This window comes from Carlito syrichta, unplaced genomic scaffold, assembly GCF_000164805.1.
Source record: "Carlito syrichta isolate Samal-C Ts95f unplaced genomic scaffold, Tarsius_syrichta-2.0.1 Scaffold288975, whole genome shotgun sequence".
NCBI classification, from domain to species: domain Eukaryota; kingdom Metazoa; phylum Chordata; class Mammalia; order Primates; family Tarsiidae; genus Carlito; species Carlito syrichta.
In genome coordinates this window covers 50891-76351 of record NW_007233071.1, presented here as the reverse complement: position 1 = coordinate 76351, position 25461 = coordinate 50891, and the positions used below count along the sequence as shown (strand labels likewise).

The following is a 25461-nucleotide window of genomic DNA, read 5'->3' as shown; positions in this document are numbered from 1 at the left end:
GACTGGAGTTAGGTGGTATCTCAGTGTGGTTTTGATTTGCATCTCCTTGATGATTAGTGAGGTTGAACATTTCTTCATGTGTCTATTGGCTGCTCGGATGTCTTCCTTTGTGAAGTGTCTGTTCATATCTTTTGACCATTTTATAATGGGGTTGTTTGTTTTTTTCTGTTCAGCACATGTGAGATCCTAGTAGATCCAAGATGTTAAGCCTTTGTCAGACCTGGAGTTGGCAAATACTTTTTCCCAGTATGTGGGCTGTCTCCCTGCTCTCTTGATGGTTTCTTTGGCTTTGCAGAAGCTTGTCAGTTTAATGAGGTCCCACTTGTTTATCTTATCTCTTATGGTCTGTGGGTTTTGGGATTTGTTCAGGAATTGGATGCCAGTTCCAACTGAAACAGGACCCCTATCTATCCCCATACACAAAAATTAACTCCAAATGGATCAGAGACCTAAATGTAAAACCTGAAACCCTAAGAACCTTAGAAAATGAAGGACATGCTCTCATGGAAATAGGATAGGTTTTTCAACAAATGATGCTGGAACAATTGGACATGTATATGCAAAAAATAAGATTAAAAAAACCTGGATCTACCTCTCACTTCTCAGGTAAAAGTTAACTCAAAATGGACAATAAAAAAAAGTAAAACATCAAACTATAAGAAAAAAAAAGAAAATCTTGATGGTCCTGTGTTAGCTATGACATCAAAAACATGATCCAGAAGAGAAAATATTGCCAAATTGGACTATATTTATCAAAATTTAAAAGTATTATTCTATGAAAAAACAGTTGAAAGAATGAAAAAGCAAGGTCATAGACTGAGAGAAAATATTTACTTACCATATGCTGACAAAGAGTTTGTATTAAAAACTCAATAAAAAAGAAAACAAACAATATAATTTAAAATGGGCAATAGATTTGAACAGACACTTCTCAAAAACGATATGCAGATAGCAAATAACTCATCATTTATCATTAATCCAAATTAAAACCACAAAGAGATACCACTACATAGCTCTTATAATGGCTAAACTGAAGGAATAAAAAACCTGACAATATCAAGTGCTGCTGTGATCAGAATTGGGCAGGACTAGTTTCTCAGGATAAACAAGGCTAACTTTTCAAGACAGTTTCTCTAGACAGGTGCATGGCATGGATGGCTTGGTTTTCTAAGCTCTCACAGAGGAAAACAGGATGTGGTTAAGAACTGGCTAGACGAGATTAGAAAATGATTTTTCATTTTTTATAGTTGCCATTATATTCAGGGAATTAAGGTGAGGTGATTGTGGGTGGGGGTAAAATTAACATAAAATTAAATTTAGTATAATTACTTACATACAAAATACAATAAAAATGGGTTTCTTAAAATGATTTAAAATATATTTATAAAAAATTTTTTAAAAAGAACCTGCTAGAGCCAACTAGAACCAAAAATGACAATTAATTTGCCTGCTACCCAACTTTGCCCCTCATTATAAACTCATGATAATACATTGGCATGCTAGGTGACACACCCTCCAGCCAATGATAATTCTGATTTTGTCCATTTATAGTAATAAAACTTGATGGATCTCAATTCCTAGAAGTCTCCACCTCTTTCCCAAGAAACTCATGAATATTCTACCCCTTGCTTAGCATATAATCATGAGATAGCTATAAAAATAAAACCCCAGTGATGTCTAGCTGTTGTTCTTCCTACAGACTATACCAGGCTGCTCTGCCTGTGGTTCAGCTTGCTCTCTGTCATTTCAAAAACTTGCTTCCAATTTCCAGCTGAAACCCCCACGATGCATGGGGGCTGCTCTGCCTATGGAGTAGTCTTCTTTCTGTTTCTCTTTTCTTTTAACAAACTTACATTCACTTTTCTCTGTTGGCTTGCTTTTGAATTCTTTCCTATGTGAAGCCAAGAACCCATGTGGCCTCTTGGGCTGGACCTTAACTTTAGGATCCCCTGTCCTGTATCACAACTAAAGATGCACAGCAATTGGATCTCATACATTTCTAGTGAAAATGCAAAATAGTTCAGCCACTCTAGAAAATCGTTTAAGACTTTCTTGTAAATTTATACACATATGTATGTGACCCAACTAACTAAGCCACTCCTAGGTATTTAGCTAATAGAAATGAAAATTGATGTTCATATAAAACTGTATGTTTATGGCATTTTTATGATCACCAAAAATAAAAAAGTACCCAAGTGTCCTTCAGTTTCATAAAATGAAATACTATACAGCAATTAACAGGAATAAGCAATTGATGCACACAACACAGATAAATATCAGGTACATTATGCTAAATGAAAAAATTCCAGATCTTTTTTTGAGAGAGTCTCACTCTGCCACTCAGGTTGAAATGTAGTGGCATAATCATGGCTCACTATAATCTCCAACTCACAGGCTCAAGCTATCCTCCCACTTCAGATCTCAACTTCCAGAGTACCTGGGACTACAAGCCCACATCACCATGCCTGCCTAATGTTTTAATTTTTGGCAGGGACAGGTCTCACTATGTTGCCCAGGCTAGGTCTCAAAGTTCTGACTTCAAGTGATCCTCCTGCCTTGGCCTCCCAAAGTGCTGGAATCATAAGCATGAGCCATTGCACCACCTAAGAAACCCAGACTTTAAAAACCACATACTGTGTGATTCCAGCTTTATAATGTTCTAAGCAAGGTAAATATATGGGAATGGAGAAGAGATTAGTGGTTCCCAGGAATTAAGGTTTGAGGAAATGTTCATCAAAACTCTTAGAACTAGGCATCAAAAGGTATACATTTTATTGTGTGAAAATTTTTAAATAAATTTTTGAAAATGAAATACACACAAAATGTGAAAGGATTTAAGGAGCTAAGGGTTCTAAGGGCATTTCATTGTCCAAGAAGTTATAAAAATCCTTTATATTAAATCCAATAAGTAAAGAATGAATGTTGTCATTTCTCTATAGTTTTTCTTATCCTTCTGTGGAATGAGACCAGAGAGAAAATTTGAGGGGGTTGATCTTTAATGAATATTTTGTATACCTTTGTATCATTTAAATGTTATAAAAAACCTTTATTAATTTTATACCTAAAAAGTAAATATAAGTAATAGAAACTCTCACTTATTGCTGGTGGGAATACAAACTGGTACAACCACTTTGGAAGACAATTTGGCAGTTTCTTACAAAACTAAGCACAACCTTTTCATACAACCCAACACCTGCACACAAATATTTAAAGAAGCCTTATTCCTAATTGTCAAAATGTAGAAGTTGTCAAGATGTCTGTTAGTAGGTGAATGGATAAACAAACTGTGGTACTTCCATACAATGCACTATTATACAATTAAAAAAGCACATAAAGGAATCTTAAATGCACGCTGCTAAGTGAAAGAAACCAGTCTGAAAAGACTTCACATTGTATGATTCTAACTACACAGCATCCTAGGAAAGACAAAACTAGGAAGACATGAAATGACCAGTGATTGCCAAGGACTCCAGAGGGAGGGAGGGATGAACAGGTGGAACACACTGGATATTTAAAGCAGGGAAGTCACTCAGCATGACCCTGTAAAGGTAGGCACACAACACAACACATAAGTCAAAACCCATATATGCACAACACAAAGAATGAATCCTAACATAGACTACAAGATTTAGCTAACAATCATGTCAAATATTGGCTCATAAGTTCTAACAAATGTACCACACTAACACAAGATGTCAATAACGGAGGAAACGTGGGAGCAGTTGGGGTCTGAGGGGATGGGAACTCTGTATTTCCTGTACTAAAGGAGTATATTGGAAATCTCTGTACTTTCCTTCCTCTTTTTCTGTAAATCTAAAACTGCTCCAGAAATGAAGTCCATTAACTTAAAAAATTATTTCCCCACTTATAAAATATATACATTAACAAAATAAATATAAAATAGAATACACATAAATGTATATTTGAAATACATATATATAAATATATGTAAATACATATTTTAAATAAATACGTGCAAATATATGTTTAAAATAAATAAATAAATATATGTATATACACATATTATTAAAGCAAGCCTAAATCTGACTTGCTCCTGAATCTCTCACTGCTCTGGGATAGTGACTATCTGTTGAAGGCTGCAAAGGCTGTGGGGAATGGCAGGAATTCAGAGATGCAATGGCAGGAATTCAGAGATGCAGGGAAAGGTCACAAGATGTCACAAGAGGAGTGCTCCCAGGTGGCAGCCACTTTGCAATGGGCCTGCTGGATTCTCAAGGACCCTCTGGTTGCAGGTACAGAATTCCCATGGGGATGTGGGGTAAGCAGGAGAAGCAGGGCTACTGGCTTCAGGGAGGACTTACCCCACCGGCACTTTATGTAGATCAAGGAATTCTTTTATTCTGGCAGAAGCCCTGGAGGGAGGCACCCTTGTCCTCCCATGCTGCACTGTGGGGAGGTTGTGACTGTTCCACTCTCAGCTTGGAGGCAGAGTCGCCCAAGTACAAGCCTAATCAGGGATTGACACTGCAACTTTGGCCAGTTCTCCCCTACTTCTTTCTAAAGCTGCCCAGAGCCCAAGGTGGGTAGGGGTGAAAGGGGGCTTCCCAGGTGGCCCTCAGAGCCTTGAAGGCTTCAGACAGCAATCTCTGCACTCACGTCCCCAAGACCCTCCAAGTTTTCTCTGCCTTGCCTTACAGGGCTACACAGGCCTCCTTTCCCTGCATACTTGCTGCTTGATCATTGGCCTCCACTGCTGGCCTCCGTTACTGTGGTCCCAGCAGTCATCCTAGAACAGCAGTCTGGTTGCAAGTCTGATCCAGGCCAGCTCTCCTCCTCCCCACTAGTAGGACTGAAGGAGGCTGCAGGGCTTCTTCTACTGAATCTGTCTGCTTCAGGGACTCTAACATACATTTTTAAATTTTTGTGCAAGTAAATTGGCTCTCTCGCACACCAGCTCTGAGTCCTCCTCCATAATTTATGACTGCGCCAGCAACCCTTTGCTCCTTAATCACCCTGACTTCCAGCTCTAAAACTGTGCCAACTGTAATCCTTCCACTTAGATATAAGAGCCCCGTATTTGTTTTATGTTTATTATTTTATATTCCACTTATTATCCTAAAGGCTGAATATGAGACCTTTAGTCCTATAAGATGTCCGAGAAACACAAGTGCTGTCTACTCTTTGGCAAGATGGTAAGAATTGGGGGGGACTCAGAATCACAATAGAGACAGGAAACGTCATGGATGCTTCCTGCACTTGGAATGTGTTTTCAGCCTTTTGTTATAGCCTTAAGATTTACACCCTTGGATAAATAAACCATGGTGCATTAACATAATGGATCACCATATGGCTATTTGAAATTACATGCACAAGATTTCCAACCTCACACACAAATGAGCACATGGGAACATCCTCAGTGCCAGATGTATAACACAAAATCACTTAATGCCCAGGCTAGACGTAGGCAAAGATGACTGTGTGAAGACAAAGATCAACAAATGATCATTTAGAGGAATGTAAATACAAACCCCACTCATTAGTGGGGTTTTTTTCGGGGGGAGAAGGAATTGTATCCTCTGAAATTGAGCATACTTTGATATAAATAGATAAAATTCCTACACAGAATTTAAAATACCAGACTTTTTCATTAACTGTGTCTTACAACTTACAGCAATTCTCAACTACTGTACTGCTTTTTTGTAGGTGCAAGGAATTAGTAAGTGAGCCTCCTCCCACCATCTCCCAAATACAAGGTTTTTATCTTGTTTGTTTTTTGACTGGTTTTAGAGACCCCCTCAGGATCCTCAAGAGTGAAATAGAATGTCTTACTAGAATGTCTTTTTGTTTCCATTTTTTTTTATTTGATTCTTAATACTGTCCCGTCTTGATGGACTGCCAAAGCCAATAATAAACGCCTTTCTCTAGAAGTAGATGATTCAGCCAGGATGTCAATTTGTGTAGTGTTCATGGGACACTTGGGCTGTGCCACTCTTCATGGTGGAGAATCCTCCCATCAGACTGTCTCCTATGTTCCTAACTAGCATGAAGCACCTGTGCTTTTGTCACAAAGTACCACAAACCGGGTGGCTTACAATAGAAATGCATCCCCTCATGGTTCTGGAAGCTAGAACAGAGACCCAGGTGTCAGCAGGCTAGTTCCTTCTTGAGGCACTGAGGGACAGCTTGTTCTGTGCCCCTCTCCAAACTTCTAGGGGTTGCTGGCAAGCCTTGGGGCTCCTTGGGATCATGCCAACTTCTGTACCCATCTTCACATGGCAATCCTCTCTGTGTTCAAAATCCCCTCCTTCTAGGGACACCAGTCCTGGAGCCATGGCTCACCCCAATCCAGTATAACCTCTATTTGATTACATCTGCAAAAAGTCTCTCTCTAAATAAAGCCATGTACCATGAGTACTATGAGTCAGGACTTGAACACAATTTGGTGGGAGACATAATTCAACTCACAACAGCTCGGAAGACAGAGACACATTTTACTGTGCCCCATTCATTCATTTATGCATTCACAGAGGACCTTCAATGCAGGGAGCCCAGTTCGTGCCTCTGGGGAAATAACAGACTTCCCTCAGAGTCCAGAACAAGAAAGTGTCTCTCCCCTCTTGGAACTTACATTCCAGTTGGGAAGATCAACAATCAACAGAGAATCAAACACAAAGTACACATTTCAGGCAATGACCAAGTGTTGAGAAAATGAAACAGGGTGATGGGACAGCTGGCAACAGGTGAGATGGGGGTGTGCCCCCAAACCCCTACCCTGCATCCTCCCTGTGGAAGTTTGTAGTCAAGCGAGGTGACCAGGGAACAAATAATTACATAAATCCATGGAGAAGGACAACCGTGGTCAATGCTTGGGGGATCAAAACGTGAATCTGGCCTCCCCAGGGAAGTACAAGCACAGGGTCTTGAAGTCCTGACACAACAGAACCAATGGGGATGCTATCTATTTTCTCCACACACTTTCCTTTTTTGCTCTAAATGATGCCTTGGTATCTGTGATGTGCCAAGCTTTTCTATCTCAACTCCGAGTTTCAGAAAATGCTCTTAGATATTTGGCTTCAGCATGATCAACTTCTAGGCACAAAGTCTCATATTAAATACTGTGAAGGCCAACTCTTAATACATCATTTAAAATGTTAAAAGTGGAGCTGGGCGCAGTGGCTCACATCTATAACCCCTGGACTGTGGAAGGCCGAGGCAGGAGGATCATTTGAGCCCAGGAGTTCGAGACCAGTGTGGGCCACATAGCAACACCTTGTCTCTACAAAAAAAAAATAAAAAATTCAGCCAGGAGTGGTGGCACACACTTGTAGTCTCAGTTATTTGGAGTGGAAGGATGTCTGAGGTCTGAGTCCAGGAGATTGAGGCTGTGGTGAGCTGTGAGTATGCCACTACCACTCCAGCCTGGGCAACAGAGTAGGACTTTGAGAGAGAGAGAGAGAGAGAGAGAGAGAAGGAATTAAGAGCAAACAACAACAACAAAGTACTAACTGTTTGATTCCATCTTTGCACAGATCGTGACCATTCCTAGCTCCTCCCTACCCTACCCCATGGTTAGAAACTCATGGACCAGCAGCCCCTGGAAGCTTGTTAGACATGCAGAAACTCAGGCCCCCACCCTGACCTACTGAAACAGAATTTGCATTTTACCAGGGTCCCTAGGTGACCTGTTGGCAGATTCAAGATTGAGAAGCACGTCTCGGTATCCCCTTTGTGACTACTTTGTATTTCCTCTTTTTAACATACTGCAGATTCTGCAGAGAGGAGGGTGAGGGTTTACATAGATAGAGAAGATATAGAGTCATCTCTGCATGTCTTTTGGAGTTTGGGAAGGATTTCTGCCTATGTAAAATTAGAGCTTCAGAGCCTATCAGTGAGTTAAGGGGAACTGTTTTATCGTGTATATCAACACTGGAGATTTGCTTCATATACTACTTTTGTAGAATGTTAAGTAACATCTTTCCCCAAGAAAGAGTTAATGCTCAAATGTGCAGTCAAGAAGGCCTGAGAACCAAGCCAGCTTCCAGCAGCTCTATGCTACAGAAGTCAGAATAGAACAAACTCTAAGTACTTAACACCCCCCACAAGGCAAGGCAGGTAACATGATATACCAATGTGTGGTTTGGGGTGTTTTTTCTTTCTAATTTCCTTTCTTAGTTTAGAACCTGAATTTCAACTCCATAGTAGACCACAGCATAGCATTGGGGTCATCCTTAAGAACACCTGGATTCACAACAAGAGCTTGTCAACAGACAATTCCTCATTCATCAGTTATGAGCAGCCCATGGAATGTTATAGCTTGTCTCCATGTTTCAAATGTCACTCATGAAAAACTAAATTAGCTCATTTTGTAAACATTCTGTGACTCTGTCCCCAAATGCATCTAGATATCCTACTCATGCTGGGATCCTGACCACTGGAATAAAGATATATGGCAACTCCCATAGATTACAGAAATCGTTACAAAGTCAAAGTCCAGCACTCTAAAAGTAGATTATGAAATTAATCTGTCCCATGAATACTTTAAAGTTTGTCACAGCATATAATATCTCAGTCTCCCAGGACCTGACACATAGCTTAAATAATGCTTACCAAATACAATAGTCCTGCAAGAGCTTTCCAATAAATCCAAGCTTAGAAGATATCAAAATTTAGATACCGTGAAAGACGGTGTCCTTTCTCGATCAACAGGGCGGTGGACATATATTTTTCCATTCTCATGATCTTCTATAGAAAACAAGCCAATCTCTGGATACTCATCCACACCAGGTCCACTAATTAAATACATTAATGACATATTATCAGACATATTATTGAACAGCTGAAAGAAAAAAGTGGAAAGAAAAAATGGCGGATGAGAACAAACCACTGTGATAAACAGGTATTGCAGCTAGGAAGCAAAGCCCAGCAATGGCATGTCTGGGATATATACTAAAGAAATAAACAGTTATGCAAAGATACAGGGAAAAAGATATTGGTTGTAGTTGGTCGGTCATCATGAGCAATTAGAAATAGTGTAAATGTCCATTAACATGAAAAAACAAACACATAATGATACTACTCTCTTCACATAGCATGGGCTGCTCTGCAGTCTTTTTTAAAAAAACATATTTTTTATTTTAAAATTGTGGGGTACAGTTAAGGATTAGGCATACAAATATGCATCGTTCAGACACCCTTGTTGATAAGGGGGTCCCCCCATCCCCAGACAGATATTGACTACTGTTAATCCCACCTTCTTTCCCCTCCCTGCCCCACCATAGTTTCCCGCCACTATCAATACTTTTCTTATAGTATTATGGTAGAGTTCAAGGTCCACTTATAAGAGAACATGTGATACTCAGATCTTTGTTTCTGTGAGAGATCACTCAGTATTATAAACTCTAATTCAACTCATCTTCAACAAAGCCTTCACCACCCACCACCGGGGAGAGAGAACCTATTCAGTAAATGGTGCTGGGAAAACTGGCTGACCACATGCAGAAAATTCAAACAAGACCCTTATCTATCCCCATACACAAAAATTAACTCTAAATAGATCAGAGACCTAAATGTAAAACCTCAAACCATAAGAACCTTAGAAAATGCAGGACAAACCCTTATGGAAATTGGAACTGGCATCCAATTCCTGAACAAAACCCAAAACCCACAGGCCATAAGAGATAAGATAGACAAGAGGGACCTCATTAAACTGACAAGTTTCTGCAAAGCCAAAGAAACCATCAAGAGAGCAGGGAGACAGCCCACAGACTGGGAAAAAGTATTTGCCAACTCCATGTCTGATAAAGGCCTAACATCTTGAATCTACAAGGAACTCAAACGTGCTGAAAAGAAAAAAACAAACAACCCCATTACAAAGTGGGCAAAAGATATGAACAGACACTTCTCAAAAGAAGACATACAAGCGGACAACAGACACATGAAGAAATGTTCAACCCTGCAGCTTTTAAAGATTTATTTACACCATCTTGGAAAGAGGGGCAGGACACATCGTTAAACAAGAAAGGCAGGTAGCAGAACAATACAGGGTGTGATTTCTTGTCTCTTTAATGCAGATTTGCATTAGCATATCTGTAAAGACATATCTGGAAGAATACATACAATTTGTTAATATTGATTATCCCTTGAAGGAAAGCGAAGTAGTGATCACACTGCTAACATTTAGAAGTCTCACAAAAACAAAGATCTGAGTATCACATGTTCTCACTCATAAGTAGACCTTGAACAACTATAGTAATACTATAAGAAAAGGATTGACAATGGCAGGAATCTATGGGGGTACGCAGGGAGGGGAAGGGAGGTGGGATTAATGGTAGTCAATATCTGTCTGGGGACGGGGGGGCACACCTCATCAACAAAGGTACCTGCACAATGCATATTTGTATACCTAACCCTTAACTGTACCCCACAATTTTAAAATAAAAAATATGTTATTTAAAAAAAAAAGAAAGAGCTTAGAATGAGCCAGCTGATTGTATGCCTGACTTGCCTTAATCTATATAATATTTAAAACATCGCAGTAACTTAGGCACTATCAGTGCCCTATTGTCCAGTGAGGACACGTGAAAGATGTCTAACATACTCAGCAAGAATGTGGTGCATTGGGAGAATGAACCCACTCAGTCCTCCAACTCTTGGGAGTATGCTCTTTTAACCACTGAACCTTGAAAACTTCCTGTAATTGTTATGTTTGCTTGTAACAGTAGGCATGTACTATTTTCATAAATATTATAAAAATATGAAATATTTTACTTTTTTTCTAAGAATCACAGACTATCACAGTTGTAGGAGCACTTAATCAGAGCACAATTCAATGACTCTTTCTAAATGTTAGCTGTTAGAGGAAATGAACAACGTAGACCCAGTGGAAAAATTCTGGCATTCTGACATTGTCATGTGACTCATCAATGAAGTGCAGCAGCGGATATTCAACCTCAGCATGAGAAAAACAAAAAGGAGTGGTGAAGACTGTGATATTCTGGGTAACTCAAGCCCCATCTAACTGTTGCCGTGTGGGAATACAAGCTCCGTGTGGTCAGAACTTCTAATTTTTTAAGGCCTCCAGAATGCAGAATTTTTAATACAATCGCCCTATTTTGAACAATGAATTTTTTAAGAAGATTCTGCATGAGTCAAACAAAACAGGCCTGCAACCTGTACTCAACTAGCCTGTTGCTGTACGTGAGTCTCATCACACACTCACATGGAGAAGTGACTTTCCAAAGTCACAACTCAGGTAGAGGCAAAGAGCACTCTTGAAGCCAGGCATCCGGGAACCAGTCCAGTGTTCCTTCTACTCCCTTTCACTCCCTGGCCTCATTAGCACATAGTATTTCAAGATTTAACATTTCCACCCAAAGGGGCATGCTTACTCAGAGAGAATGACCAGAACCTTTCTGTAGAAGTGGGTGCCTTACCTCACCAATAAGTTTGGGAAAGGGTCCTGAGTCTTCCTCTTCCAGTTCCAAAGTGGTAATAACCCATCTTCTCTTGGTTCGCTGTAGAGACTGATGACTCTCTCCCTGGAAATCGCAGTGACAATGATGACAGTGAGTGCGGTGGTGATGCTAGCCTGGGTTTATTGTACCCTTACTTCATTTACAAGGCCTGAGCTGACACCTGACATGCATTCTCTCTCTCACCCCCACCACAAGCACTTGCTTGTTCTCTTAGCAACCGTAGTCATTTTTGAGTCTGTGGCACATGCCACCCAATGATTTTTGCATGGTTTTTGAAATAATTTTAGGGACTATGCAGATATGGCGTTAAAGATCATTGCCTGCTGTGTGCCATGCACATCCTACAATAGACATACAAATAGTGTTGAGAAAGGCTTTCTCTTTTTTTGAATCTCTTGATCTGCCTCAAAATATTGATGAGAAAGTTTCCATTCAGTGCTGATAGGCCTTTAGCATTTCTCTGTCTGCTAGTCTCTCTTTTAATAAACATACATGCATGTGGGTATGGGGGAAGAGAAGGGAAGGGGGGAGGGAGACAAAAAGGGGGAGGGAGAGGGAAAGGGAGAGGGAGAGGGGACACTTAGACTCAGGCTTTGGGCTCAGATATTTGTCAGGCAAGAGATTCTATAGAATTTAACAACATGGTTTTGTTTGCATTATATATTTTTACAGCTACTGTCTATTTATTACTGGTAAAGCTGGTTTCTAGTCATCTTTATCTGCAAATTCTATCTGCAAAAATGTAAATCCTTTTTCAACAAGTGACTTAGCAATAAAGTGAATTGATCAAAAGAACAACACAGTAAATAATCGGAAGGCAGCATGAGGATCTGGCACAGACCTACAGTGGTGGCGGATGCATGGCTGCATACCTGTACCCGAAAAGATTAAGCCAATTTATTTTAATTCCAAAAAGAAGAAAATGGTGTGGATAAACCTCCAGGCTAGCACTGTATGGTTGATTTCTGATGTTCACAGGCTGCTCATATACTAATTAGACATAAAAGCATCATCTGCAACTCTCTGGAAGTCCCCTCTAGATTCTAAAAGGCCACATGTAGTTACTATTTTATTTTCTGCAAACCGAACATTTGCAGGGCACTAAAGAACTCAAAATTGCAATCCAGTCTCCAAGTAAAATGTAGACTGACTTTATTTATTAAGAAACATATTTCCAACCTCACCTTTGTTTGATTAGTAAGATCACCATATTTTTCTTGTTGGACACTGTTAATGATGCTGACCTTAAAAATAAAAATGATATTAATTAGTAGGTAATATACTTATGAGAATCACATAGAAACTGTCTGGAAATACACAAACCTAGAATTAGAAACAACAAAAAAAGAATGTCTAAATTTAGTTTTGATAAATATGATTTCTTGTTCTCTACATCTCAACTCATGATTCACACTTCTTTTCTCTAACTTAAAGGAGAAATAACCAAAATGTCATTATGGCTGTGCCTTTTATGTCTTATGCCAATAAAACTAGTTTCAATTAAAAAAAAAAGAATTCTGATGCATTACTACCTACCGATAGTAAGGATATTTAAAAACACAAGATACTACTGTTATGTTAATTCACAAAGTAGTAACAAAGCTGTTTATTCAGGATGAACACAGATGTATTTTTATGTACATATGACAAATAACACCAAATGCTAATTTGGCTTTTAAGTGGCAGATTTAAGTGGGCTTTTTGTTTACTTGTTTCTCCCTTATTTTTAGACATTATTTACAGTAATCAATAAAAGAATAGGACTTGGCACTTTACACTTACATAATGATTTACACAGAAGTACCTATTTATATCTCAACAACCTTCCCTCACCCCCCAAAAAAATACATGTACAATAAGACTGTGGAACTAGAAAGAGACGTGTGTGTGTGTGTGTGTGTGTGTGTGTGTGTGTGTGTGTGAGAGAGAGAGAGAGAGAGAGGGAGACAGAGACAAACAGAGAGAGACAGAGGGAGAGAGGAGGTGTCCTCACTGGATAAATAGGATAAAGCAAATGGAGCAAAAAATAAACCAGTCAATTCTCTTAAAAGGTATTTTGGAATTCTTTGTATTTTCTTTGAAACTTACAAATTTTTATACTAAAATAGTTACCAAAAATCTTAGAGTATTTGAGTAACTAAGATTGAGTTTTAATTTAGCACTAAGATTCTTGTCAATTAAAGTAAAAAGAGAAAGTCAGTCTTTAAAAATGAAGCATTTTTAAATTTTTTTATTTTTAATTTTTATTTTTTTATTGTGAAGTTATGGGGTACAGTTAAGGGTTAGGTATACAACTGTGTTTCATTCAGGCACGCTGTTGATATGGGGTGTTTCCCCGTTCCCAGACAGATATTTGCCACTGTTAATCCCATCTCCCTCCCGCCACCATAGTTTAATGAAACCTTTCCCTGCTATAGTCTTCCCTTTTAAAGAAAAATTTTATGACAAAATGCTTTAGCATGCAAAAATAGAGAATGATATAATGACACCCATCACCCAACTCTACCAAACCTTAACATTTTTACCATGTTTGTTTCAGAGTGTAAAGAGATATAATTCATTACAGATAAAATGGGAACTTCCTGTGTACTCTTCCTTCATCTCACTACTTACCTCTTTTTTCCACAGAAGTACTGTCATTCTCATCCTAAATTATATTTAGCATTTCAATGCACATGTTTAAACCTTTGCCTTATGCATCTATATACATATATGGATATATATATTCACAACAACATGTAAATTTTTTATGGTTTTGGTTTTTAGATCACAGTACACAGTAAACATCATCCCATAACTTGTTTTTATATTTAATGTTGCTTTTTAGTTATGGTGTGTGTGTGTGTGTGTGTGTGTGTGTGTGTGTGTGTGTGTGTGTGTGTGTTTTGATACCTGTAGTTCTAGGGCATTCATTTTCACTGCCTATAGCATTTCACTATAGCCAACAATGTATTTAACCATTCTCCTAGTGATGGTCATTTAGGTTGGTTCCAGCTTTTCATTATTACCAAAAAATGCTGAAGTAATAAACATCCATGTACATATCAAAAGTTCTCTGCAGCAGCAGTTTTCAAAGTGCAGTTAACTGACAGTCCCCACAACCCTCTCAGAGTCCACAAGGCCAAACTCTTTCATGATGACTCTCAGGCATTGTTTGCCTATGTCGCTGTATGCCATCTGCACTGATGGCACAAAACAACAGTGGGTGACATTGTGGATGCCTTAGCGCAAATGAAGGCAGTGGAATCAAGCTCTCTGAGTGGTCATTATGTTCTGTGCTTGCAGGAAGAACAGAACAGAGAAGAAAAAAGAAATCTAGGTTCATCTGAGAATGGAGTAATTGGTGAATTTACTCAGTTATTGTAATCACTTGAGAATCAATGAGGTAGTAAAAATTATCAATTGTGTTAAATTGTAACACTTGAATGTACATCTCCTAAATATTCTTTGTGACAAGTGATGTATGAATAAAGCACAACTGCTGTGCCCCAAAGTAGAATGCTACATCTTCAAAGAAAACATGTGTGGTTGTTTGAGTTTCTAGTTGAACAAGCCATTTTTTTTTAGATTGGAAAATGTAGTTTGTTTAAAAAGTAAATTGGAAAGAGAGAGAGAGGGGGGGAGGAAATTCACCACCTCAAGGAATGGGAGGGGACCAAAGCTTAGGGAAACATGGCCCAGCCATAACTCAAAGAGCCACATGGCCAGAACAGAGTTCAACAAAACCAATAGCCCACAAGCCACTTTTTAAATGTAATTCCATTTTACTTGAAGAAACAACGGTCAAACTGTGATGAATTGAACTGGGGTGTTTGATACAGAGTTCACTGATGGCAAACAAAATGAGGCTGTCACTTCAAGAAAAACAATGGACAATATCAGTTCCCAGTGATAGCCGTAAGCTTTCAAGCAAACATCAGGCTTTTAGAAAACTTGTGTCTACCACTATAAGCTTGACAGCATCCCAATAATTAAAGGTTTTTTGATGATGTCAGTGGAGATATTAATGAATGTAACTTTTTTTATTTTATAGACTGAAATACGTCAACATTTGGAATATCAACAAGCCAATCGTTTTCTAATGGTCAACACATTATGTTCCAAAACCATGCATAGGTAAAAGAGTCATTTAAAGTGCAAGAGAGGCCAATGAATTTTAAGATAACAGTAGAAAAAAGCTCATTAAGATGGCTTCAGATGTCACATTGCAAGTCAATGTTAAGACACTAGCACATGTCAAGTTTTGGTGTAATATCAAAGAAGAATATCCACAATTATCTGCTCAAGGTTATTAAAATAGTCCTCCCTTTTGAAATATATATGTATATGAGGCCAGAATTTCCTCAGGTACTTCAACCAAACAAATTCACAACAGACTGAATGCAGAAGAGAATACAGAGAATCCAGCTGTCTCCTTTGAAGCTGGACATTCAAACTCTTTGCAAAAGTATATAAACAGTTCTACTCTTCTCACTAAGAGAAATTTTGAAAAATATGGCTATTTTTCATAAAACATGCAATTTCTATTAACATGGAATGGGCTTATTATTGTTATCATTAATGAACTGAGAAATATGTTTAAAATTTCCCAGTTTTAATTTCTAATGTGGTATCAGCAAATATAACCCATAAGAAAAACTCTGGGGTTTATACCTAACTTAACAAGGGCAGAGTGAGTACATCCTCAACCTACCTAGATTCTGCCAGGTCACCCCCACCTGTGTTTGCAATATCTATCCTTATTCAAGATCATATCACAACACAATCACAAATGCATTTGAAAGTAGTTACATGGGAAAGAAGAATCATTCTTCATGTGTTCATTTCTTGTGGCCAGCCATTCTTATTGTGGGTGGGTAATATTATTGGGTTGTTTCATCAATGTCAAAGATAATAATATTTGTTTCCTGCCAGATAATATTTCTATCTATTTACCTAAGGGAAAAGAATTTTTAAATTCTTTAAGTTCCAAAATTTCAAGCTGATTCATATAGACAATGAATGCTTCTTGATGAGTGTTGGTAGTTCTAAATTAAGGGCTTACCAGGTGTATAATTTTAAAAGAGAAAATTGCAGTTCTTGCAAAAGAATAAAAATGTTAATTCAGTTTGTAAAACGGGTGTGTGTTTCCAGGTGGCCAAGGTTATTAACGAAGAGTATGTTGAGGTTTCATGTCCTCTCTGGACCTCAGTTTCCCCTTCTGTAAATTGAGGGTACTTAATAAGGTGACTTTAAGGGCCATTTTAACACTAAGTCTCTGCAAATTCATTTCATTATGTCAGCACATAAATGGCACAGCTGACAGTAACGTAAGAGCAGGCGGTGTGCTCAAAAAGAGGCTTGAAAAGGTGGATATTTATAGTTTGCAACAGAGAGGCCTGAATTTTCACGTTGTTGTACTTTTCATTTCTGCACTCTCTCTGCACGCCTAAGAAATTAACTTGAGATCTCTCATCTGATTGATGCAGGAAGACTAGAAATTGTGATATTTGCTATAATGATTTGGTAAGTACTCTTATTATATTTCCTATCCATGCCAATTTTAGGCAGTTTGTCTAAAGAGGATATCATTCAAAAGATTTACATAATGCTTTCTATAATGGTGGGAGGAAGGTGGGGAGAGACTCTCCCCAGCTGCCATGTCCAACAAACTTCTTTATCAGAGGGTGCCAGGCAGGCATATGATTGCATGGTACACCTTGCACATCATTTAACAGATGGGCAGGACATGGGCATATAACCACTGTCATTCAGGCTGACCTGGCTGGATAGCTGTGGCACATTTTGGAGGGAAATTATCTGAGTAAATGAAGGTGTGGTGTCTATATAGGGTTACTAAAGAACTAAGGAGTCTATATAGAAATCATTCCCAAAATGCTTGAAAATGTTTCATTTTTGAATACAAATGTTCATTCAAGGACAATCTGGGTCCTAGAAACTAGCATTTGAATTTCCTATGTGAGATCCCTGTAGAGATTCTTTTCATCTCTAATACCTCTCTTTTGGGCTCTAGACTGGGGCAATATAGGGGAACCCTGTGTAAAGATGAAACGTTCTCACCTTTGCTGTCCAGTGTGGTAGTCCCTAGCCAAGCGTGGCTCACTGAGAACCTGAAATATGGCTAGTGCTAGTGTAGACTTGATTTTAAATTGTATTTAATTTTAGTTCATTTAAACTGCCACACACGACTAGTGGCTACTGCACTGACCAACATAATAGTTTGGAGTAGTGGTTAAGCCTGTAGGTTTATGAATTAAACGGCCTATTCCTATTCCACCACTTGCTAGCTGTATGAGGTCGGGCAGGTAATTGGCCCTCTCTGAGTCTGAATTTCCTCATCTGTGCATACACACACACACATATATTTGTAAACATATACTGTAAACATATATGTGCATGTATATTTAATCTTCACAACAGTCCAATCGTGAAGGTACTGTTATTATCCCTTTTTAACACAAAACATTCATACATAAAGTAGTTGGGACCATATGGGCTAAGTATTTGCTACTTTTCCTATTTTAGTCTCTAGGCGACATTTCTGCTTACATCTCTCACAATCAACCCAAATTCAACATGCCTGAGATAGACAGCACAGCCTATTTTCTCACAGACCTGGTTTGTCTTCAAGGCACCCTAATCGACAAAAGACACTTACCTGCTAGAGTTCAGAGGTCACCCTTGATACCTCTTCCTCCCTCATCCCCACATTCAAGTTCTGTCCATTTCATTTCCTAAGCCTCCCTCAAGTCTGCCCACTCTTCTCTGTCCCCACCTCCAATAGTTGAAGTTTCCACAGTCTTTAGAATGCACCCAACCAGCCTTCTGATGGGTTGAACAAGGTCCCTGACAACATAATTTGATGTCCTCCTAATCCCCCTGTGAATGTGACCTTATTTGGAAGTAGGATATATGCAGATGTAATCAAGTTAAGATGGAGTCATACTGGTTTTGAGTGGGTCCTAATTCCACTACAGGTGTCTTTATAAGAAGTGAGAAAAGATGGAGATAAACAAACACAAGGGGAGAATGTTGTGTAAGGACAGAAGTGGAAACTGGCGTGGAACAGCTGCAGCAAGAGATGCCTAGGATGGTAGTGACCACCAGAAGCCAGAAGAGGCAAAGAAGTGTTCCTTCCAGTCTCAGGGGAAGTTTGGTCCTGTGGATACCTTGATTTCAAACTTCTAGCCCCTAGAACTGTGAGAGAGTAAATGTCTCATATTTATATATTTTGTTTTTTTGTTTTGTTTTGTCAGTTGAATTGGCAAAAGTTTAAAGATTGACATATCTCAGGCTAGCCCTGATCAAATGACTGAAAAAGTCCTTTATAACAATTAAAATTAGGCTTACTATATATATATATATATATTTGTGGCACTTTGGGCAGTGCTAGGACACTAACTCACTTTTCTAACACACTCCATACACTGAAGCTTGGGTGATCTCATAGTGTCATTGACCTCATTATGTTGCAGTATCAACCATCCTCCCACTCCTTAGGACATAGTATGAACTTTGTTTAAAAGATAATGCAATTCAGAATTTCCCAGATTAAAAACACACCACCACCAACACATCTAACAGGTTTTCCTAATTGTCTGATTTCCTTCTCTTAAAGCCTCCCTCTTCTTACAGTTGGCCACAGTCCAAAGCTGAGGAGTCATGGCCTCTTAGGATCAGAAATGACAAAAGAGGGGAGAAAGACTTCACATCCATGGAGTGTCATTACTTGTCACTGGGCCTGGAACAAAACCATAAACCTGCAGAGCAGAGTCCTGACTTTGTGATTTGGCTTCATGAAAGAATGACCAAGCAAGGGCGTGGCGATTTCAGAGGAAAAGTATTGTAGATATAATAACTCCACCTCAGAATATATATTAGCTGCTAGATGCAGAGATCAGGGGAGGGGCGGTAGGGACCTGTTATGGACATCAGAAATGATTATAAACTAATTTAGGAAGAAAAGTCAAGATGTGGGAATGGAATAATTCACATATAGCCAATCTGGCAAATAATTGAGTATCTACTGGGTGTAAAACTCTTTGTCCAATTAAAGGTCATCACTCTGGTTACTAAAAATGTCTGATACCTACTGAATCATGTTCTCCATGTGTGTCTTGATTCCCTGGAATCTATTATATTATATAAAGCTGCTGTCAGTAATCACTGAAATACAGTCCACAGTCCAGTCTCTATTGCCCACCTCCACCCAACACAAACTCAGACCTGAGTTGATTTGCTCGGGCACCGCACAGAGGGAGGAGAACACAGCTCTGTTTCCTGATGAGACTCGTTGGGGGAACTGAAAAGGATGGAACCAGGATCTGATTCAAATTCATGCTAACATAAACTATTAAAACAGGGTTCTAGGAAGCATTAGACATAAAATTAATGTGCTGTCTGATTAAGAACACTCACCATGCCATTATTGTTAAAAATCAAAAAACAATAGATATTGGCATGGATGCAGTGTAAAGGGAACACTCATACACTGTTGGTGGGAGTGAAAATTAGTACAACTTCTGTGGAAATCGGTATGGAGATTTCTCAAAGAACTATAAAAGTAGTCTGCCATCCAAACCAGTCATTCCACTACTTGGTATCTACTCAAAGGAATAGAGGTCGTCATACAAAACATACACATTCACATGTATGTTTATTGCAGCACAATTCACAATTGCAAAGATGTGGAATCAACATAAATGTCCATCAACTGATCAGTGGACAATGAAAATGTGTGTATACCTGAGTGCCAAAAAAGTGTACACATTTTAAGTATGACGTTCCCTCAAAAGACGATGTTAATCAAATGAATGCTAGCATCACCATGCAAAGAAAATGGCAGAAGCATGATAGAAACATGAGCGAATGTCATAATACTACACATTGCTACCGTAATTCAATTCAACTTAGAAAAGTAATACACAGATAACATTGTTTAAAATGTGTATACATTTTCTGGCACCCCTGTGTATACCATGGAATAATTTTCATCCGTTATAAAAAAGAATGAAAAAAATGTCCTTTGCAGCAACTTGGATGGAATGAGAGGCCACTCTCCTAAGTGAAGTGACACAGTAATAGAAAAGCAAGTACCACATGTTCTCATTTATAAGTGGGAGCTAAACTAAGGAACTGCAAAGGTGTAGAGAATGGTACAATGAGCATTGGAGACTCGGGATGGGGAGGGCGGGAAGGGAGGAGGGATAAATAAATCACCTGTTGGGTACAATGTGCATAGGTAGGGGTGGTAGACACACTTAAAGTCCAGAATTCCTCGCCACTGTTCAATGCATCCATGTAATTAAAAACCATCTGCACACCCTAAAACTATTGAAATTAATAATAGTAATAATAATTTTAAAAACCACTCAGATTGTTTTTTTTTTTTTCTTTTTCAAGACAGGCTAGAGTGCAGTCGTGAAATCATAGTTCACTGTAGCCTCAAACTCCTGGACACAAGTGATCCTCCTGCTTCAGCCTCCCTGGTACCTAGGACTACATGCACGCACCACCACATCAAGCTAATTTTTGTTTTTATTTTTGTAAAGACAGGGGTCTTACTACATTGTGCAGCCTGGTCTCATACTCCCGGCCTCAAGAAATTCTCCTGCCTTGGCCTCCCAAAGTGCTGCGATTATAGACGTGAACAACTGCACCTGACTCGCAATTCTTGATATGGCAAAATGTGACCAAGAAAATGCTCCAAACTCCAAGCATCTGGCACCAAATAAGGCACCACTTTCAGAAAGAGAGACTGTGTTCCTCATTAGACAGGGAACCTCTCCCCCACCCCGCACATTTTGTTTACTGCTGTATCCTCAGGGCTTATTAAAGTATCTGGCCCAGAGCAGGTGTCCAGTTAATAGATGCAACATGAGCTCTGAATGAATACAGCCAACGATTTTCACTGCAATTCAGAAAACAGAAAAACACAGACACAAGAACACACAGGCTGAATTGTCCTGTGCTGCCGTATGTGCACCATAGTAAACTATGTATGTAGTCAGGGAGACAAAGAAAGACAAGGGTTGTTAAAGGAAAAAAAATGAAGGGTTGCATAATATTTTGAAATAAGTATCCTTGGCTACAAAGATCAATAACAAGGGTGGTGCCAGGCAGAAGCTGAAGATGGACAGGCAGCTGCTAGGCAGACATCCTTTTTGTGTAAGGTCTCCTTGGCCTCTGTGCAAGGTGGTGATTTCTGCAGTCTTTGTGGTAGTTTTTGTTATCAGGCATATAGGCTGAGAGCCCTCTCTTCATGGCCTTCCCTGGCTCTGTCAGGATTTTTATTTTTTTAAATGTTGATTCTGACAACTCTCACATCACCAAGCCATTTCATGCTTACTCTCACAACCAGTGGGTCAGATAACTTCATTTTCAGGTGAAGAAAATAAGGCTCAATAAGGTTATGTTAAAAACCCTGATGCCCAGGCTGCACCCCCAATCCATTCAGTCTGAAGCTCAGAGGGCAGCACCCAGGCATCGAGATTCTTTGAAACTCCTGAGTGAGTCCTACTTCAGCCAAGGCGAAGAGCAAAGTCAGGTTAACCCAGGTTACCAACCAGAAGAGGACAAGCCTGGGTCAGGAAGCTAAGCAGATCCATCCAGAACCTGCAGTCTTACCCCTGACCAACAGGGCCACCTCTGCCCTCAACTGACATTAGAAAGAATAAATGATTCTCTCTCTTTTCCTCTAGAAAGCCAATTAAGCAGATGGTAACTAACAAGCATATGCAACATTAGCTCTGTCCACCATAAGTGCAACCAGAACAAGCCAGTATGTTTCCACCCCTAGTTTCACTGTTTGTAATCCTGTTTGAGCAGTAACATTGGGGGTGGGTTTTCTCCCATCCCCAAGGGTCTGCTTAAATTGTCTTTGACAAGGACAGCTGAAATTTTCTCAGTCTTACATATAGTGTGGATAGAATTATTGTCAGAAAACGTATGTGTTGATGTACTCTAAGTAAAAATTGTGTGTCATATAAATCATTTTTAAGACCAATCCCCTTATCCCCCAAAATAGATTGGGATGCTTGACACCCCCTCTTTAAATAAATCCAGAGGCCACAACCTATATCACCCTAAAGATGGCCAAGCTCTGGCTCCCAGCAGCACACCTGCCCTTCCTTCTTGCCAATCTCTGAGGGTCACACTCAGTCCCTCTTTGCCTCCCTGAGCCTGGAGGGGGCAAAGCCCCTGGGTGGATGGTTTCCATTTTCAACCCCTGAATTCGGGGCACTGATTCTTGCTCACCTGCAGCAGACACAGCAGCAGCACTGGAAGCAGCAGCAGCACTGGAAGCAGCAGCAGCGAGGTGTTCCTCCCAGAGCTCATGCCCGCGTGCTGATGGCCAAGATGCCCCCAGATGGTGTGGGCCCTCGTGAGTCCTCTGAGCTGGTGTCACCAGAGCTAACACCCTCCCTTCCAGCTGGGGGATCCTTCTCTAACAGCGATCAGATCAGACTGACCCAGACGCTTTCGTCCCAACTTGTTCCTCCCTTTTCTCAGCTGTTCTTGAGTTTATCAGAGGGGAGTGGGCCAACTCTTAAGCTTTAACCTCCTTTGTGCAGTGGAGTTCCTAGGAAGGGTGGAGTGGAGGATAACACTGCTGGGGTCACACCTGCAGGAGGACCGACTGGGGGTTGGCCTCCAGGAGACAGGCTCAGCCCAAGGAATGTAAAACCAGCACCTGTGGGAAAGTAGAGTTTCTGTTTGTTTTCTTGTTGGTTTTTGGTTTCAAAACAGAATACCCAATAGTTCTTTCTCTAGTAGGGTATTTAGCGATTCTTTCCTATAACCCCTATCCTCTTAAAAAACCAAAAACTAGAAAATGACTGCAAGAAAGAATAACTTTATTAAGGAGGGGAGGGGTGGGAAGAAAGAAATAAAAGTGGGAAAAAATCTTTTACTTTCCAAAGCACTAAATATCTTTATTCCAACCTTGTCTTAGGGCTCTGGGGTTTACAGACTATTTCTACCGAAACCTCTTTTAAACCTAGATTAATCTGCCTTTTTGAGTTTGGTATTAAAGGAGAGAGGAGAGAGAGGAAAGAGTCTCCCTGTGGACAGGGTTTTTGTGGCAACCTGGGAGTTTTTGCATTAGAATTCAGAATAAAGGGACCCTTGGGATTCTATTATGCTAATCCTTAAGGTAGCAAGGAGCAAGTTTTAAAACACAATCTGTGATACATTAACCCTGATAGCCTTAACATGACCTCGTTATCACTTTACCTTGTTTAAGAGTAATCGATTCTTTCACAGGTAAAATAGAAAGCAAACTTTCTAGACTTACTTACATAGCTCGATGAGATGCTGCTGAATATTTTTATTTGAATAATTTATTATTTTTGTTAAGTTAATAGCTCATTATTGAACAGAGTCATGCATGTCATTTTAAGGTTGGTCTCTAGATCTCTCATGTATAAAGAGAAATTGGATACTTTGTTCATTTTCAAGTGGATCGGTCTAGCATGGTAGCCAACTAAAAAGCCTAAGGCCATGCTTGGCCCCACACAGGGTTCATCTGGATGGGGCTGGGGATGCCAGTGAAGGGTTCCACTCTCACATTTGTTTTAAGTTTGAAGAAGCTGGTACTTTAATATATTAGAAACCACATCATCTTCAACATTCTCAAGCATTTAAAAATAACTGAGCAAAATGCCAGGTGTCTGTAAGGCAACCCTTCTCTGCTAGGCTGTGAGTCCTGCAACTCAGCCAGCCATGCTGGGCTTTGCCCACTGCTGCATCCGGGGAGTCTGAGTTAGAAGGTACCCGGATTCTCTTTCTATTGGAAGCAACTGTAATTCCAGTGCCAAAAGTCTAGTGTGCCTGTGTCCCTAGAGGTGCAGTAATACTTTACAGCCACATGATGGCAGCTCCCAGCTCCCAGTAAGCTGACAAAGAAACATGAGATGAAAGTTACTTGACGGCTACAAGGAGGTGTGAGCTACAATAATTTACCCAGACCCAGCCTTCTCTCCTTGTCTGTTGAGGGGTACCCCAATCTATCTTAAATTCTCAATATTCTTGTTTTTTAGAATGATGACAGCATCATGAGTGTCTCTAAGAACGTATTAGATTTGTCTTGAATATTATCCTTGTCCCAGAAGTTCCCACAAACATCAGGCATTGACTGAGCTTTCTTTCCAGGGCTGTCAGTCAAAGAAACTTGAACTTGTCCACTTGTTGTCTTTTCAGGGAACAGCATGATGTGCGGAAGGTTCCACTTGTTCAGGAACTGAGAAGAAAGCATTTGATTCACCACATTCTAACGAAAGCCAGCAACAACTTGGGCCAGAAAACTCAGGGCTCCTGGAAATGTGGCAGAACAGATCCTAACACCCCTAGCCTGTGTCTCATCCCTGTCTCCCTTCTCCCCACCTCCACCCACTGAGGCAAGGAATGGAGGAGAGAGTGTCCGCTGTTTTCTGCATGGCTAATGTGCAAAAAGAGCTCAGGGCCACTGCTTCCTGTTGAGAATGGATGGAGTGCATTCTTTCCACTTTGAGAAACCAGATGGCAGCTAGAAGGATGTCACTGGTGGAGAATGAGGGTGACTGCAAGCCTGAAAACCTGGCGTTCCCACCTGGCTTGGAGTCCTGTCTATACAGTGGCCTGGATGGTCAGGCCCCTGGCCCAACTGAGAGGAAGGGAATTGAAGGGGACAGCAGGACTCAGAGATGATAACCAAAGCACCCCACAATGCCTCCATTGGGCGTTTTTCATATGGACGGAGAAATGACATGGTTGGGCAGGGGCCTTCTTTTGACTGCAGAGCGCACACTGCATGTACACAGAGGCAGGGTGGCGTCTTGATGCCTTCTCCATGGAGGTGAGGCAACCACAGGGAATGTGCTGGAAGAGTGGCCTATGATGGAGGAAATGTGGGTGCTCCCCCCTTAGTGTTTCCTTTCTGTCCCCAACATTGGAGGAGGCAGAGCCTGGGAGAGGGAAGGAAAAGAGGTGTCACAATGGCAGCGCATGGCCATGTCCTACGATATCAGTGCTAGATAGAAAGTGAAAT

At 40.1% G+C, this 25461-nt stretch overlaps 1 protein-coding gene across 1 annotated transcript in view; it reads right to left on the bottom strand.

Annotated features, from left to right (window-relative positions):
- CDH26 (cadherin 26) overlaps positions 1–19099 on the bottom strand; it is a 49045-nt gene extending 29946 nt beyond the window's left edge. The window contains 4 exon segments of the mRNA XM_021710437.1: positions 8636–8797; positions 11394–11498; positions 12620–12717; positions 19069–19099. Of these exon segments, the coding sequence (XP_021566112.1) occupies positions 8636–8797; positions 11394–11498; positions 12620–12717; positions 19069–19099 (396 nt within the window).
- Positions 19100–25461: the final 6362 nt, after the last annotated feature.